General features: G+C 40.9%; 1 protein-coding gene across 3 annotated transcripts in view; it reads left to right on the top strand.

Annotated features, from left to right (window-relative positions):
* The window catches only part of wdr33 (WD repeat domain 33), a 121,676-nt gene that overhangs the window by 85,871 nt on the left and 16,568 nt on the right, over positions 1-19,237 (top strand). For all 3 annotated transcript variants that reach the window (XM_052018147.1, XM_052018145.1, XM_052018146.1), the window contains exons 10-16: positions 3,646-3,724; positions 4,040-4,150; positions 7,920-8,017; positions 8,641-8,727; positions 14,065-14,204; positions 15,135-15,287; positions 16,261-17,100. In XM_052018147.1, the coding sequence (XP_051874107.1) occupies positions 3,646-3,724; positions 4,040-4,150; positions 7,920-8,017; positions 8,641-8,727; positions 14,065-14,204; positions 15,135-15,287; positions 16,261-17,100 (1,508 nt within the window). The remainder of the gene's footprint in view (positions 1-3,645; positions 3,725-4,039; positions 4,151-7,919; positions 8,018-8,640; positions 8,728-14,064; positions 14,205-15,134; positions 15,288-16,260; positions 17,101-19,237) is intronic.

Here is a 19,237-nt window from a genome sequence, read left to right as displayed (position 1 = left end):
GGCAGTAGGTGAATTGCAGTGGGTCGAGGTTGTCTGGGAGGCTGGAGTTAATGTGTGCCATGACCAGCCTCTCAAAGCACTTCATGATGGTGGATGTCAGAGCCACTGGTCGGTAGTCATTAAGGCATGTTGCCGTGTTTTACTTTGGTGCCAGGATGATAGTGGTCTTCTTAAACCAGTTGGGAACCTCAGATTGAAGCAGGGAGAGGTTAAATATGTCTGCAAATATCCCCACCAGATGATCAGCACAATATCTGAGCACGGCCAGGGACACCATCTGGGCCATATGCTTTCCTCAGATTCACTCTCCGGAAGACTGATCTTGAGTCCTCGAAGGTGACCACGGGTTCAGTTGCATTGGGGGCTGTCAGGGTGGGTGGTGACAATCCACTTCCCTTCTGTTCAAAACACACGTAGAATACGTTAAGCTCATCAGGAAGGGATGTGCTGTTGTTAACTATGCTGCCCGACTTCATTTTCTAGCCCATTATAATGTGTAAGCCCTGCCACAATTGACGGCTGGTCTGGGACTCTATTTTGAACCAGTATTGTTTCTTGGCATTCCTGATAGCTTTCCGGAGGTCATAGCTCGATTTCTTGTAAAGGTCAGGGTCACCAGATTTGTATGCAGCAGTCTGTGACTTCAGTAAGGAGTGGATCTCCTGGTTCATCCATGGTTTCCGGTTTGGGAACACCCGTATTATCCTCTTCGGTACACAGTCCTCAACATACTTGCTGATAAAGTCTGTGATGGTGGTGACATACTCGTCAAGGCTGGCAGCTGAGTCGTTGAACATGGACCAGTCCACTGACTCAAAGCAGTTGCGTAGAAGCTCATCTATTTCCTCAGACCAGCACTGCATGACTCTCTGTACTGGATCCTCTTGTTTCAGTTTCTGTTTTTATGCAGGGAGGAGGAGCACAGCCTGGTGGTCAGATTTACCAAAGTGAAGGCAAGGGGTGGCTCGGAAGGCATCTTTGATGGTTGTATAGCCATGGTGGGACAGGAGATGTGCTGGTAGTACTTTGGCAACACACTTTTGAAGTTGGCCTGGTTGAAGTCACCTGCAATAATGAAGAGGGCCTCAGGGTATCCTGTCTCAAGGTTGTTGGCCATGGAGTATAGATGGAAGCATTGTTACAAGGAGTTATTAAGCAAATAGGAACAACAGTGGGTAATTGAAGACAAAGGCGAGATCAACACTGAGCCTAAGTTTTCAGGGTGGTGAAATGCTATAAATATTGTAGGGTCAAAGTGACATAGGGATCTGTGTTTATACATCATAAAGAATGAAATTAGGAAACTTTACTAGAAGCTGAAGATGATGGAAATTTGGAACTTCTTTTTGCCCCATGCACAGTGGCTTGTCTCTAAGTCAGCATGTTTATCAAAAGTTATATTTCTTTCATAGTTTTCACAGGATTTTATTTTTATTTATTATTTCATTTAAATGTGGGTGTTATTGGCAATGCCACCACTTATTTGCCCCATCCCTAATGGAGTTGTATCCTAGGCCAAACTGGATAAAGATGACCTTTTTCCTTCCCTTTAGGACACTAGTGAACCAGATGGTTTTTTGGAACAGTCTTGTGGTTTAATGGTCACCATTAATGAAATGCACCTTTCAAAGTTGCCTTGGTGGGATTCAAGCTTGTGTCTCCAGATCAACAGTGCAAGTCCATGGACATTAGTCCAATAACTCAGCCACAATTCTGCCTTCCCTTGTCAATGATTACCTGGTTTAAGTTTTATTTTTTTCCTTTTCAATTCTACAGAAGAACCTATGGTATTGATATTTAGGTTGGGAGCATATTTTTGTGTCCAATTTGGTGTGTCGAATCCAATGTGTATTCCATTGATGTCTTGCTTGGTTGGTTTTTCATTGGTTTTATTAGATGTCTGCACATCTTGTTATTTCTCCTTTCCACTTACCCACAGCTATCAAACTCAGCAGTTTGGATGGAAGAGAATTGTCTGCCCTTGATACTCTGTTAAAGGAGACTTTAAATTCCATCTCATTGTCACATAAAGGATTAAGTACAGTGACAAATGCTTGCTGCAGTGTTTCAAATAAAAGCATTAACTGATCTAAGTTTCATGCTAATCAACCCTACAGAGTTAACCAGGACTAGGGCAGGTTCTTCCTGTTTATACTAAACAGCAAAGCTTAATGATTGTAATGTTGCAGTGAAATAAACACAGAAATAAAAATCCCAAAAGTTTACTACAGTGTTTTATCAGTGTATAATCCCAACCAAACTTTAACTAGAATTTATTTGATCAATGTATCAGTGCAGTCAGTCGGGTATTCCCTTTTGATTTTTTTGCTTCATGCAGGAAAATCCCAGGGTCCACCTTGTCATGCATGTAATGGAGTAACCTGTATGTTCTTAAGAATGTTCTTGTTTTGATCTGATGTTTACCGACAATTTGCAGAGCTAAAAATAAGTACAATCCTGAGTTAATTAAGAAAGACTAATTTTGTAAATTACTCTTTACCACAGCATTTTGTAAATTTCTACAATAGATAGGAATTTTCTTGTTCCAGTATCTGCAGATGTAACTTTCTATCTGAACTTTCTTTTGATACTTGGGTGCTGTGCTCAAGAGAGACATAGATAAGAAAAGTCTCCAGGGTACTGGAATTTATGCTGAGCATCCCATGGGATTAGTAAACACCTATCAGCTCCTGTACATTGTATCAGAAAACCTGTGGATTGCCCATGGTAATCTGTCGACTATTAGTGATGGTAACTAATATGTGATTAGACCATTATGTTCAAGTTAAAACTAATACATTTACTTACTGGTAATATAACACAAAAATACTCAAGGGCACCACAAGTTACTTGTATTTCACAAAAATAAAGTAAAATGCAGTTGCTGGAAATCTGGAAAAAAAACAGAAAATCCAGGAAATAATAAGCAGGGCAGGCTGCATCTGTGGAAAGAGAAACAGTCAGTAGAAAGGTCAACGACTTGAAGCGTTAGCTTTTGTTTCTTTCTCCATTAAAATAAATACCTGCTGAGTATTTCTAGACTTTGTTTTTATTACTAATAGTGCATTTATGTAAGAACTTAATTAAAGATAAAATCAGACAGCAAGGATTTGAGCTTCTCTTCTGAACATATTTTGTACACTCATTAATCCATGCAATTTGCTGATGTATAGTCAGACACGATTCTCTTGACTGACATCTCCTTATTTGATTTCACAGGAAATTGAACAAAAGTGAAATGGCTCTTATGTCTTAAAACTCCTTTCCTGTCAAGTATTAACATTGAGCTAATTTATATCTTAACAAATTATTAGGATGAATTTGTCCATCTCAGTCTTAAGGTTTGCACCTTAAAGAGAAAAAACCATATCAAAAAGCAACATGATGTTTATAATTTGTTTATTGGCTGTCAGCTGACTGATATGCAGATTGAAATGATCTGCTCAGTTTTATACAGTGGCCTAATAAGGAGACACTTTTAAGTATAGAGGTGTCTTTTTTTTTAAAATCATATTTACTTGTCTTTATACAATAAAAGAAAGCAAAAAATCCCCCAAAATCTTACAGTACAATTCAGCAGAAACATATTATATAGTGATTTAAGTCTGTGTCCACTTTTAACTCCTGACTTCTGTCTGTGTACAGCTGTGGCTTGGCATCCAGTGCATGAGGGATTGTTTGCCAGTGGGGGATCTGACGGCTCTTTGCTCTTCTGGCATGTTGGGTGAGTAACATCCGTAAGTGTGACATGTAACAAATAACATTCAGAATAAAGGCTCTCTGAATTGTTTTTCTGTCCTTTTGACTTGTACAGTGAAAAACAGGACCATGTATAATTTTTCTAGCCTGCATCTGAATACACTAACCAATTCCACATCAACCCACAAGAAGACAAGTTCTGCTCTCACAGCCAATATCGCTTCAGTCCACGTTGTGTGCAAGACTTGATGAAGACCTGTATTTTTATGCTGCTCTGATTAACATTCTACTGTTGTACCATAACTGATCTGATTTTGTTTATGGATGTATCTGATTGCAGTGTGGAGAAGGAGGTTGGAGGAATGGAGATGGCTCATGAAGGGATGATCTGGAGCCTTGCCTGGCACCCACTTGGACACATACTTTGTTCAGGATCCAATGACCATACCAGGTACACAAACTGGGGGGAAAAAAATCAGGGAAACTCATGATTTTCATAGATGTATCATGCAGAGAAATCCTAGAAGTTCACAGCTAGGAAGGAGGCCATTGGCCCATAACATCCATACTGGCCAAAGTAAGAGTTATTCGGATTAGCTCCACTTCACAGTTCTTGGTTCATAAACTGGAGGCTGAAACACTACAGGTGGTTTCTAAATACAGCACAGATTTCTGCTGCCACCCCTTTCAGCCAGTGAGTTCCAGATCTCTACCACAATTTGAATGAAAATATTGTTCCTCTAATCTTTCCACAACATCTCAAATCTGTGTTCCCAAATTATTGGCCTCTGCTATCCGAAATAGGTCATTCTCTTCAGCACATTGAGGTCTCATAATTTTACACTTCAATTTTCCTTCAGCTTCCCCCAGCCCAGCAAACCAACGATCCATAAGAAAACTTCTCCATCTCTGGCATCATGCACTCTACTGCTCTCGCATCCTTCCTGGAATGTAATGCCAGTAAATGTACTCCAGCTGTGGCACCAATGGTGTTTTATACAGTTCTGGTGTGGTCATATTGATCTTCTAATCTTTGTATTGGCTGGTAAAGGCAAATATCCCTTAAAACTCCGTTTGTATTGCTACCCTAAGGGATTTGATGCAATGCATTCCAAGATCTATCATTTCTTCTGCACTCAGGATCCTACCATTTATTCTGGCTTGTTTATCTTCCCAAAGGTATTGTCTCACTTCATAGAGTCATACAACACAGAAACAGATCCTTCTGCCTACCATGTCCATCCGACATTCCTGGATTAAATTCTGTTTTGCCAGTGTATCACGTACCTGATATCATCCTACAACCTAAAACATGTTTTCCTCTCTACCAACCGCACTGTCACTACAAACTCACAACAAACAAAAAGGTCACTTAAACTCATCTGCTGTTTCCCTTAGCTTGAGATATCTACGGATTCAACTTGCACCTTTCTCTTGGATCCCATGGGCTGATCAACCTGCCTCGTTTGGACTTTCTAAGACACTTTGCTAACATCAATGTAGACATCAAAACTACAAACTTCATCAATCTTGCTTCTTCAATATTCAATATTCAATATTCAAGCCGGTCAGGCATGACCTTCCATTGATTAGCCTTTAAATGCTGATTTTTTTCTGTCCCTCAATTACCTAACAATAAATTGCTGACAGACCAGTAAATACTCTGTCTATAATAAAAATAAAAAATGCTGGAATTACTCAGCAGATCGGGCAGAGTTAATATTTTATCTGTTCACCCTTAGTTCCTTTTTAAATAATGGGTTATCTTTGTAGTATCTGGTCCTCCAGCAAAATGCTAATAGCCATAGAGAATTGGGGGGGAAAATATGCTTCGAGTCTCCCACTTCCTCCCTCTCTGAAAGCTATCAAAATCTTTTATAATTACCAGACTGAAATGAAAATAGGTTGGATTTAATTCATTCCTTTAACTTATTATTGACAATGTCCTTTCAGAGCAGTGACTCTGATTCTGCACAGTCACTCTCCTTGTCGCATCTTCAAATATGTCAAACATGATTTATCTTTCATAAAAACATGTTGACTAGGTTTGATTATATTCAGCTTTCCTAAATGATTAGTTATTGACTCTAGAATCATAATATTAAATGTTAAACTAACTGGCCTATAGTTCTCCACCTTCTATCTTTATTCCTTTTTGAACAAGAGACTCACATTGATTATTTTCCAGTCTTCTGGTGCCCTCCTGGAATTTAGGAGGTTTTGAATAAATTCAGCTATTGTCGCTGCAGCCACTTCTTTTAAGGACGCAGGCTACTGGGTCCTAGTGATTTGTCCGCCTCTAGCCCTGTGAGTTTCTCTAATACTTTATCCCTCATGATTGGAATTTTTACAGGTTCCTCCCTGTTACTTGAAATTAGCACAACTGTTACCCTAGGGATATTTGCAGAGTCCTTTATGGTGAAGACTGATGCAAAAAATAACTGCCATTTCTTTGTTTCCTGTTATTAATTCACCAGCTTCGTTCTTTAGAAATCCCGGGCTTACCTTGGCCGCCGCCTTCCTATTTATATATCCATAGAAACACTTACTGTTTGCTTTTATGTTATATGCAAGTTTTCCCTCAAAATCAGTTTTCTCTATTCTTTTGAGTTTTATAGTCACTCACTGCTGGTCCTCTGGCCAACCCCCAGCCCTCGCCACTTTGCATGCCCTACTTTTTAAATTTAGTGTTATCCTTGACCTCCTTTGTTAACCACAGATTGTGCCTCTTTCTTATGGTATCCCTCTAATTGGGATAAGTTCCTGCTGAGCATTATGGACCAGCTGTTTGAATATCTGCACTGCTCATCCACTGACGTCTCTCATTATATTTTCCTAGTCCACCTTAGACAACTCCTCCTTCATACCTCTATAAATGCCCTTAATAAAGTGGAAGACAGTAGTTATGGTGCAGTGGTGTTCACCCTCAGATTGCATCTGGTATTCTATCTGGTCTATATCTCCCAGGGGATCTTTAACCACAAGATTTCTTATTAATCCTTCCTAATTACTCTTAACTAAATCTAAAATAGCCTGTTCCCAGCTAGGTTCTGTAACATACTGTTTTACGAAGCAATCCCTGAGACACACTCCACAAATTTTTCTTCTAAGATACCCTTGCCAATTTGGTATGTCCAATCAATAAGTAGATTAAAAGCACCCATGACAATTGTAGTTCCCTTCAAATATACCCTAGAAGGTCACATTTGTAGGGCCTGTAGACTACTCCCACCCGTGTCTTCTTTCCAGTGCTATTCATGATTTCAACCCAAACCAATCCTTCATTACTACCCACTGCCTCTATAACATGATGCAATGCCCCTCTGATATCGTTCTTGATTAACAATACTAGCTCGCCTCCTTTCCCTTTTGGCCTGTTGTTTTGGAACATCATATAACCTAGAATACTGAGCACCCAGTCCTGGCCACCCTGCAACCACGTCTACTTTAAAGCTTTTTAATCATTTGTTGCTCTCTGTGGTGTCAGCTTATCTATCTTATTGTAAATGCTACATGCATTCAAGTAAAGTCTGTTAAGCTTTGATTTTTTTTAAAGTTTTTTCTAATGGATTTGCTCTGTGCTGCATATTTTCTGCCCCAGCCTGTCGCACATTGCTTATCAATTTCCCCCTCATTATCCTGTGCCACTGCTCTCTCATTTCCTCTTGATTTATTAAACCTTCTGTTCTTGGAGCCCTCCCCCCTCCTATTTACTTTAAAGCTCTGTCTACAACGCTATTTCTGCAATTCGTCAAGACACTGGTCACAGCACAATTGAGGTGAAGTCCATCCTAATGGAACAACTCTCTCATTCCCTGATACTGGTTCCAGTGTCCCATGAATCTGAACTCTTCTTTTACCACGCTAAGCTTTGAGCCATGCATTTATTTTTCTATACTTATTTATCCTTCACCATTTTGCACATGGCTCAAGATAATAATCCAGAGATTATTGCCCATGTGGTTCTACTATTCAGTTTTGCCCCCAGCTCCTCATAATCCCTCAACAGAACCTCCTTCCAAGTTCCAGCTATGTTAGTGCCTAAGTGGATCATGTCCACTGAATCCTCCACCTCCCACTCCAAATTCTTCTCCAGCCTAGGAGTGATGTCCTTAACCCTAGCACCAGGCAAGCAACACAACCTTTGGGACTCTGTCTTTGCGGCAGAGCATAGTGTCTGTTCCCCTAACTCTGAAGTTCCCTATGACTTCCATTCACAGCAAATTCTGGACGAGAAACAGACCTGGAGATAAAATGAGAGATCGCTACAATCTCAACTTGCTTCCAGGGATGTCGGATGAAGCTGTGGGAGAGTATGGTAAGTAAGGAATATGCAATGTCAGAATACATTATGCACTGTTTTACAATGTAATAAATGGCAGACTATAATGTAATTTCAGTTCTCATTAGTATTCTAATTTACAGTGTAAGATGAAATATTAGTGCATAATATAATAATGTATCAGAGTCTTTCCACACTAAGTGGCTCTGTATATGATTGGAATCTGATTTGTCCAGTTACATCTGGTATTCAGACAACACAAAAGGTGTTTACAGCCTCTTAGGCAGTTTCACAGGGCTGAGAATATCCTGGTCTGTGGGCTCTGAGGTGACTGGTAAGACCAATGTGGGGGACACAAACTCTGCCACAGGTGGGGCAGGAGGTGACAGAACAGGTGAGGCACAGTTTGGGAGGTGTGTGCACTCCTTCCGTCTTTTTCATTGGATTTCTGTCTGCTCCCGGTAAAGAGACTCCAGGTTCTGAATGCCCCTTCTACATTTTGAATCATCATGGAAAAAGTAACCATTAACTGCTCTAGTTTATAATGCCTCTTGTCCATGTAGAGTGGTCACAAAGGAATTAAACCTTTAAGTGTAATAGTTCATGAAGATGAAACTCTGTACAAATCCTAAACTTTTATTTATGATGGAATTCCACAGATGACATTGAGCCAAACAGTCTATCCAGTATTCCTGGAATGGGCATTCCAGACCAATTGAAACAAGCCTTGGAGCTGGAACAGACCAGTAAGTAGTCTACAAATAACTTAACATTTACAGCCAGGAGACGAGCTTCACCATGTATGCTGAAATGTTGACTAACTTTTTTTTTGTGGCCAAGTAGTCAGGCAGTGGCTGCGATTGATTTAAACTTCGAATTTACACTAATTATTTGGTCCAGAATTCACTGAAAAACTTAAGAAGCTGTGGCTGATGCATTCGGCATGAAAACCTTAGGAGGAGGAAGTTCACTATAATTCATGAAGTAGTTAGCCGATTTGCTATGCTAACTTTGTTATATATGCCTCCTCATGATGGGCTCACCCAGAAGATTAAAGTGCATGGGATCCATGGTGACTTGGCTGTTTGGATTCAGAATTGGCTTGCCCATAGAAGACAGGATAGTGATTGGTGGGTCTTATTCTGTCTAGAGGTCATGACTAGTGGTGTTGGGACCTCTGCTGTTCGTGATATATATAAATGATTTGGATGAAAAAGTGGATGGGTAGGTTAGTAAGTTTGCAGATGCCACAAAGATTGGGGGCATTGTGGATAGTCTAGAAGATTGTCAAAGGATACAGTGGGATATAGATCAATTGCAGATATGGGTGGAGAAATGGCAAATGGAATTTAATCAGGCCAAGTGAGAGGTGTTAAACTCTGGTAGATTTAATGTAAAGGGCAAGTGCACAGTTAATGGCAGGACCCTTAACTGTGTTGATGTGCAGAGGGATGTTGGGATCCAAGTCCATAGCTCCCTGAAAGTGGCTGCGCAAGTTGATAGGGTGGTAAAGAAAGTGTATGGGGTGTTTGCCTTTATTAGTCAAGGTACTGAGTTCAAGAGTCATACAGCATGGAAACAGGCCCTTCAGCTCAAGTGGTCCATGCCGACCAAGGTTCCCATCTAAGCTAGTCCCATTTGCCCGCATTTGGCCCATATCCCTCTAAACCTTACCTATCCATGTACCTGTCCAAGTACCTTTTAACTGTTGTTAATGTACCTGCCTCAACTACTCCCTCTGGCAGCTCATTCCATATACTAACCACTCTCTCGGTGAAAAAATTGCCCCTCAGATTCCTATTAAATCTCTCCCGTCACCTTAAACTAATGCCCTCTAGCTCTTGAATCCCCAACCCTGAGAAAAGACTGCACATTCGCCCTATCAATGCACCTCATAATTTGAGACATCTCTATAAGATCATCCCTCGTTCTCCTATGCTCCAATGGAAAAACATCCAGCCTGATCAACCTCTCCATAACTCAGTCCCTTGAGTCCTGGCAACATCCTTGTAAATCTCCTCTGCACTCTTTCCAGCTTAATGGGTCCTTTCCGTAGCAGGGTGACGAAAACTGAACACAGCATTCCAAATGCGGCTTCACCAACACCTTGTACAACTACAACACAACACCCTAACTTCTATGCTCAGGAGTCAAGAAGTTATGTTGCAGCTTTATAAAACTCTGGTTAGGCCAAATCTGGAGTATTGTATTCAGTTCTGGTTGGCCCATTATAGGAAAGATGTGAAGACTTTGGAGAGGGTTCAGAAGAGGTTTACCAGAATGCTGTCTGGATTCGAGGGCATGTGCTGTAAGGAAAGGTTGGACAAACTAGAGTTGCTTTCTCTGGAGCAGCAGAGACGAAGAAGAGACCCGATAGAAGTTTATAAAATTAATAGAGGCAGTTAGACAGGTGGTACCTTTTGCCCAGGGTCAAAGTGTTTAATACTGGAGGGCATGCATTTCAGGTGAGAGGGGTGAAAGCTCAAAGGAGAGGTGTGGGGAAAGTTTTTCTTTACAGAGAGCATGGGGGTGACTGGAATGCACTATCAGGGATGGTGGTGGAGGCAAATACAATAGAGGTGTTTAAAAGGCTCTTAGGTAGGCACATGAATATGCAGAGAATGGAGGGATATGGACGGTGTGCGGGCAAAAGAGGTTAGTTTAATTCAGTGTCATTAGCTTAATTAGCTGGACTCAATATTGTGCGTCGAAGGGCCTGTTCCCGTGTTGTAATGTTTTATGTTCTAACTTTGAGATTTTCATGAAGTTGCTGCACATTGGTATTGCTTTATCATTGTCACTTGTACCGAGGTACAGTGAAAAACATGTCTTGCATGCCGATCGTACAGTTCAATTCATTGTACAGTGCCGTTACATTGAGTTAGTACAGAATGCATTGAGGTAGTACAGGTAAAAACAATAACAGTACAGAGTAAAGTGTCACAACTACAGAGAAAGTACAGTGCAATAAGGTGCAAGGTCACAACAAGGTAGATTGTGAGGTCAGAGTCCATCTCTTCATATAAGGGAACCATTCAATAGTCTTATCACAGTGGGATAGAAACTGTCCTTAAGCCTGGTGGTACGTCCCCTCAGGCTCCTACCTGATGGACGAGGAGAGAAGAGAGAATGACCCTGGTGGGTGGGGTCTTTGATTATGCTGGCTGCTTCACCAAGGCAACAAGAGGTAAAGACAGAGTCCAAGGAGGGGACGCTGGTTTCCATGATGTGCTGAGCTGTGTCCACAGCTCTCTGCAGTTTCTTGCTGTCCTGGGCAGAGCAGTTGCCGTACCAAGCCATGATGCATCCAGATAGGATGCTTTCTATGGTGCGTTGGTAAAAGTTGGTGAGTGTCAAAGGGGATGTACCAAATTTCTTTAACCTCCTGAGGAAGTAGAGGCACTGTTGAGCTTCCTTGGCTGTGGCATCTACGTGATTTGACCAGGATAGGCTATTGGTGATGTTCACTCCCAGGAACTCATGCTCATTGATTGCCATTAAACTTGCCAAATAAAGTTAAGTTTTTTTTAATTAATACCCTTTAATAATTAAAGTACCCTTTTATAGACCAGGTAGTTATTATCCACTGCTAGTCACACTTGCTTCCTTGGTTAAAAATATGGAGTTTTGTTCCTTCATGTTCTCAGCCTTTGGAGATATAAAAAATAAGTCTTCATTTGAACTCCCCCACTCTTTCTCAATCATTCCCAGTATTTCTGTTTATTTCACAATCCTGATATCTCATGGTTAAGGAGATAGACACTTCTTCCCATTATTTACCAAGGTCCCAGATGCTCTGTTAGCCTTGCTGTGGCATCATCAGCACATCCTTACAGCCACTTTATGGTACAAGTTTTAAAATAGTAATTATGTCAAAACAGATCCAACCAATGGAGCATATTATAAGATTCCCCATTCCATCAAAGTATGTGCCAGTATCTGCCAATATCAGTATGTGCCAAGTATCTGCTCCACAAATAAAGTATCACGTCAGGATCCTTAGATGGCAGACTGGGATCCATTACAGATCTTTGGACTTTTTGAATCAGGAACGGACAAAACATTTGAATAGCATCGTTAATAGATGACTTTGTACATTTAATGTATCTGGTACATCATGGTGGGGAACAAACTTTTTTATTACGGCTTTAGTAATATCATGAAGATGTTTTCAAATTGATCAGAAACTGCAGAGCATATGTCAATGAATTTTTTTTAGAGTAATTCCAACTTAATTAAAAGACCAGAAAATATAAATGGGGAGTGGAATATTCATATACCAGTGACACCTAAAAGCAATTTAAAAATAACAACTCAGATACACAATTGGATCATGTGGTTACTGATAGAAATGCTCCGATCACCTTACCCTTCCCAAAGCCTGTACCAAGGAAGCACCTCATTGCCTGACCCATAGCCCTGAATAGTTTGAAGTTTCTGTACAAAAATGGTAGATGCAGATTACACTCACATGGTGCTTGTCCATGCATGCTTTTTATAGTCTAATTAGTGTAAATTATTGCCAAACAACTTGTCAGTACAAAAAATTAACATCTTAAGAATGGACACTCATTTGTTCTGAGCTTGTGATGACTTAAATTTTTTCTTAACTTTTCTTTGGCTTTTTTCTTTCTCTCCACCCCTCAATCAAGTCTTTCTTTCATTTTATTTGGCTTTCCATGCCTGATTTGATATTGAATTCATTATTGTAACTTACATTTCTTGGTCCAGACTGCACTATTCATTAACACTACTTCAGTTTGTTTGGTGAGGGAGATATAGAATTGTTTGCGATCTTCTGTAGAGCCTGTTTGGATATTTCCAATGGATAAAAGGAGAGTCATTAAACAAGCAGAGTTATGTGCTGCATCTAGTAGAGCTAATGCTTCACAGCTCCAGTAACCTGGATTCAATCCTGACCTCCAGTGCTGTTTTGTGGAGTTTGCATGTTCTCCCTGTGACTGCTTAGGTTTCTTCTCGGTTTCTCTAGTTTTCCCCCCCACATCCTACAGCTGTGCTGGTAAGTTACTTGGCACTGTAAATTATCTCTCAGTGCAGGTAAGTAGCAGAAAGAATCAGCAGGGGCATGTGTGAGAAAGCCTAAATTGCAGGGTATGTGAAAATAAGGAGAAAGGCAATGGGACCAGTGGGATTCCTCCCCTAGAAGCTGGCCTAGACTCGGCCTCCTCTGTCATTTACAAGACAATTGTGCAAATAGAAACCATAGAAAACTACAGCACAGAAAACAGGCCATTTGGCCCTTCTAGTCTGTGCCGAAATGTTATTCTGCTAGTCCCATTTACCTGTCCCCAGCCCATACCCCTCCAAACCTCTCATAGAAACCATAGAAAAAATGTAAAGTAATAACGTGTTAATCCATATCTTAAACACGTTGCTAAACAAACAAAACACTTTGACCTTTCAGTGGTCCAGTGAAGGAATAGTGGGACATCACTTGCAAGGCTCCAGCAAGATGATAGTCCTGAGAAGCCATGAAGGTCTGAGGAACCATATCAGGTTGGATTTGGCCTAGGGAAATGTACTTTTTTTGAAAGTTCTGTTTTTTCTCTCAGGGCAAGGTGCAAGGTTCTGTGACAGTCAACGATTCTGCAATAACTTCGTGGCGGGGAGTAATAATGTGGCTGAGGAAGGAGGGTTTGAGACAATAGGTAGCTGATGGGGTGAAATCTATGACACCTGGTGGGGGAGGGTGAGGGGGATGTGTGAGCAACAAAATGACAACCAGGATTCAGAGGTAATGTGGGTTTGGCATAGTGCAAATCTTGAATTCTTTTTAAAATTTGCCTTTCTTTCATTAACATTTTTAAAAATTAATGTTAATTTGCAATTGTGCTAATTACACTGTGATTAATTGGCAGCCCAAATAATTATTTAATTACTGAAGGAGATAAGAGTCCTTTGTTTGGTGTTGTTAAGGGTCAATGTTCCAACAGTTCTTCCATTTAAATAGATTTTGGCTGCATAGATGGTATGTGAATATGTTGAAATGAGTCACCCCATAAATATTTCGAAAATGTTCTGCCTAGTTTCATGGCCTTATAAAGCATGAATTTTTTTTGCAGACAAAGAAGAGGTGAATGAAGTGGAGATGGCAATCCCAGGATTGGATTGGGGCATGGATGAAATGATGTTGAAGGATCAAAAGAAAGTGATACAGAAGAAAGTCCCTTATGCAAAGCCAATTCCTGTACAGTTTCAACAGGTCTGTCAAATCTAGAACAATTCACACCTATATGATACTGACCTAATTAGATTGACTTGCAGGAAACCCTGCTCACAGTTTATGGTGTGACACTGAACTACATGGGTGAGGAATATCTGGACTTAATATTTGTCGACTGCTGATTTAGCCAAGATCATCTGTAGAGCAATGGGAGTTTAATGCCCTGGTGTTTGTTGGAAGGAGAAAAAGGAAACTTGCCAACAGCCCTGCTTTGATTGTCACATTACAATTTCTGCTGAGAATCTAGTTGTTTCTTGGATAAAGAAAGGTGCCATCTCCTTGAGCAACACCACCATTTCTAGATTTTTGCACATGGGGGTTGCCTATTATACTTGAATACCATTATGACTTATAGAATCCTATTCCCGCACAATTATAGCCATCAGGAGTGCAAGGGTGTGCCAGGTGAGAGGAAGGGTAGATATACTCGGTAAATGGCAGGGAGGGAATGCCAAGTGGGAAGAAGGGAGAGTATTCCCAGTGAGGGGAATAGGCAAGGAGTGGGGAAAGGAAGAGACATTTTTTCATGTGCTCAGGATGTTTCAAAGCACTTCAGTACAGAAGAGTCTTTAGAGCTTAGTCACTTTTGTGATATGAAACATTAAGAGAGCTGAAGTGTATACCAGGTAAGAGGGAAGATATGGGACAACTTCCTCCCAGGATAAGCACTGCACACACGCTCTTCAGCTTTTTTGTATCAATGGAAGCCCATATTCATACCTCCAGATAGAAAAGTAATGCTGTGCTTGTACAACAACAAACAAAACCTCTCAGTCTATTTGTAAACATATCGAGTGAAGTCATGTGGTGGGAATTTGAAGCAATAGAAACATGGGAGATGGTGGTGGGAAGTTTGAAGATGAGAAAATATATCAATGTTACATAATAATGTTTTTCTTTTATCTGCAGGCATGGTCTCAGAATAAGGTTCTTACAGTCCCTGTTGAGGAGCCAAAGATCGAGAGGGCAGAAGAGAAGAAAAAGGATGAAAAGAAGAAATCTCAAGCAGAAATTGAGCAGGAGATGGCTGCCCTCCAGTACACCAATCCATTGCTCCTGGAGGTTAGAGAGCACCATCATTGTCTAAATCCTTGTAATCTGGGTAACTCATAACCTGTCATCAATCACAGTTCCCAGTTAACAAGGAGCTTGCAACTTTTGGATATGTTATAATGTTATTTTCAGTGGTTTTTGCCCTGTTTAAATATTTAGCTACAGATTGATGAAATGTTTGATCCAATGGGTGAAATAATAAGATGAGAGATGATCCATGAGGGCATTATTTTGGCAAATCAAGATGTTGCCTCATGCAGGTTGAGTGTGCACAATGATTTCATAGTCTTGGTCAGTAAGAGAACAAAGGCTTATTTAAGCAAGCAGAATAGCAGGGGAAATATTGCCTTGGACTGTTGTGCAATTCCCAGAAAGGCAATCATATCTGTATTGAGCAGCTAAGCATCTTTTATCATGCTGTGAAACTTCAGGCCATCCTTGAGCCAAATACATGCATGGCCATTATATATGTATCAATGTTGACTACAATTGCAAACAATGTGGCCACAGACTGGGAACATGACCATTGAGCCCCACACCTTTCTTACAGATGTACATTTCCAGAAGTAATAGATAACCATTGTGATGAGCCCGTCCTTCCAGGCCAATTGTAGCTCTTTTGCTAACTTAAGGTTAGCTAACTGAGCAACTTCTGCAGATGAACTGGGCCAATAATCTGGATCTCTCCCCTCAGTGCCAAAACCCTTTTTACATTGTACATTTATTTCAATGATGACAATCCTGTTATTGTTGTATGCATTGTGTTCACTATAAAATAATGGCAATAATGTGGTTGGGGTCAGAAGATGAAAATTAGCATTGTCGGATAATCCCCTAAAAATGTTTGAAGCCCTCCATTATACAATCCCTTTAAAGACTCCCACACCAAACTAAATTATTCACCAGGTTTCTTTGATAGACTACGATACATTTGCAAATTGTAAATAAAATTACATTTGATGTACTTATTCCTTCTGCATAGCAATTGAAGATTGAGAGGATGGCACAGAAACAGGCAGAACAAGTTCAGCAACAACAGCAGCAGCAGCAGCAAGGTCCTTCCTTGGCACCACAGGCCTTTCCTGGACAAGGATTTATTCCACAGGGTCCACAAGGGTTTCAGCAGGCACATCCACCTCAACAGATGCAGATGAACATGCCTCTTGGACACTCAGGACCGCAAGCCAATTTCAGAGCACCAGCACCTCCAGGACAAATGGGTCCTCAAGTCCCTCCACTAATGCAGGGCCCTGTTGGGTCACAAGGATTAATGGGAGCCCAAGCACATGCAGGACCACAAGGAATTCATGGTCCAGGAGGTCACCCGGGACCCCAGGGCCATCCAGGACCTCAAGGTCACCCGGGACCCCAGGGCCATCCAGGACCTCAAGGCCACCCGGGGCCCCAGGGCCATCCAGGACCACATGCTTCACAAGGTTTTCCAGGTCCCCAAAATCACCCTGGGCCACAAGGACAGCAAGGACCCCACATTCAGCAAGGTTTAGGACCCCAAGGTCATCCAGGTTCGCAAGGACCATCCAGGGCCCCAAGGATTACTGTGGCACAAGGAATGCAGGGACCATCAGGTCCGAGAGGAATGCAAGGCCCTCCAATGCAGGGACCTCCACAGGGCATACAAGGACATCCCCAGGGCATGCAAGGACCACAGGGGCCTCAAGGGCCACAGTGTGCACCAGGAGGACCTCCACACTCTCAGCAGGGTTCTTCAAACACACAAGGGCCACCTCATCAAGCCTCTTCCTTTCAACAGCCAGCCAAGCCATCATTGCTGGGTGATGGACCTAGAATGCCATTTAACCAGGTGAGCCATTCTGAGTCTATTAGGTGTCCCACAATATACAGAAGCTATGTCCATACACTGTACAAGGTCATCAAAGATCCAAGGAAGCTTAAATTATTATGTTTTAATTAAATTGTTGTAAACTTGTATTGGTTCAGAAAGCTGTGGAGCTTTTAATCAAACTTTCTTCAATCTGGATGATTGAAATCACTAATCCCTTTGCCAGTGTTTTGCTGAATCAAATTTCCACTGCAGAATTTCAGTTGTTAACCCTAAAAATGGTAAATATTGGCAGCATGACTGGCCTAATAGAATGCCCATTGCAGAGGCTAAGTGCAGGATAGGTAACAAAGCCTGCTTCGTGAGGCAGCCACGATGAATGTACTTGGTGTATATACCGATCCCCTGTGTTTCTAAACTATTGAATGCACTTTGCAAAGTAGGAAAGTGTGTTGTCACACTTTAGAACAATGTCACTGTGCTGAAGTAAAGGTCATTCTTGGAATAAAGAGTTCACTTTAATGACACCTACTAAATATATTAAAAATGGGGCTTTAATATTTTGCCTTAATATTTCCAGTGTTTCACATGTAAGCTTCTTTAATATTTATGGGAATATTAAAATTAATGATGAAGAGGCTTGTATCTCTGAGGAACTGCTTCACCTGCAAGAACCTATGTTTATTTGTAGAACGATCTTACAAATGCAATAAGATGATATGTAAATCTGTTGCACTTAGTGAACTCTAAGAAAGACCTTCATCTCATTAAAGTACATCTGTTCTAAAGAGTGACCATGCATTAAATACAAGCTTCTTTTATGGATCGAGGACATATCAAGAAGCTTGAAACATACGTTCTGGCCCAGAGGTGAGTGCTGCCAGCTGTTTCATACTGACAGCAGTGCACACATTTGAAGTATGTAGAATCTTCTGTTAAGCACATTTGGGCAGATGGACACCACAGAGTTTTTGACTAACCTTTTGAGGTTTGCAAATTCAAGCACATGGCTGAGAGTGGATGGCTCAATGCACCCTTTCTCAATCTAGTTTACTATTACTTCATTCCATGTATGTGTAGTAGGCAAGGCCAGTGTTTTTTGCCCACCTATGATTGTTTGTCAGGTGCTTGGCCATTCTCAACCCTTATCCATAACTCCAATCATATTTTGTCAGTCCTGAAGTCACATTTCTTCCCCAAAAGGCAATAGTGAATAGTAAATGGGATTTTACAATTCTGTGGTAGTTTCACCATTATTGATATCAGCTTTTTATCTTGAACTGAATTTTAAATTTCTCAGCTTCTCTGGTGGGATTTGAACTCTTTATTTCTGGATGATGAGTGCAGGCCTCTGGATAACTAGACCAGTAATCACTCTACATACTACTGTAAGGGGTCATGACTTGCTTAATAGCACACATTTCTTTTTGGATACAAAATGTTATTCCCTGTGTTGTGGATAGTGAATCAGTAAATGGGTTAGAAGGTTATAGGTCAAAATCCATATTAAGATCTAGATTGATGTCTAGGTCCATTGAAAAAGTGAGGGAGTGCTTCATTGTCTTGTTGATTGTGATCATTTACAGATCAAGCAGTAAACTAAGGTTAGCTCTGATGGGTGATAAAGATTCCAAGGTGCTGTTGGAAGAGGTGCAGACAACCACACCATCAAAAATCTAAGTGAGAGAGATTATATGCAAAAAAAAGCTATAGTATTGCTGGTAAAATGACTATAATGACTTGACTGTTCAATACATTCCTGGCTGGCCTTCATTGACCTGCTGTCTCTATGCTCCTGCTCATCCACAACTCTGCTGCCCCGTCTTAACCCACACCCAGCCCCATTCATCTATCATCCCTGTGCTTACTGACCTGCAACACCTCCATTTTAAAATTCCCATTCCTATCAAATCCTTTCACAGTCTTGAGCTTCTCTTTCTCTGAAATGTCCTCTGAGTTGTCTGCATCACTCCAATTTTGATGAATTTAGTTGGTAACCTTCCAATGTGACTTACGTATAGTCACAATGGATTCCAACCTTGCTAATATTTGGATGTTATTGGACCTCTCCCTGTACTTGCAAAAAGTGAGCTCAACAATCTTGAGGGTACTTCTAGTGCCCTTCTTTTGGAAAGTGCAACAGGGCACTCTGGGCAGA

The sequence above is a fragment of the Pristis pectinata genome, chromosome 6, assembly GCF_009764475.1.
Source record: "Pristis pectinata isolate sPriPec2 chromosome 6, sPriPec2.1.pri, whole genome shotgun sequence".
Taxonomy (NCBI): domain Eukaryota; kingdom Metazoa; phylum Chordata; class Chondrichthyes; order Rhinopristiformes; family Pristidae; genus Pristis; species Pristis pectinata.
Note: the sequence above shows the minus strand (reverse complement) of the source record. Positions and strands in the feature narration are given on the sequence as shown.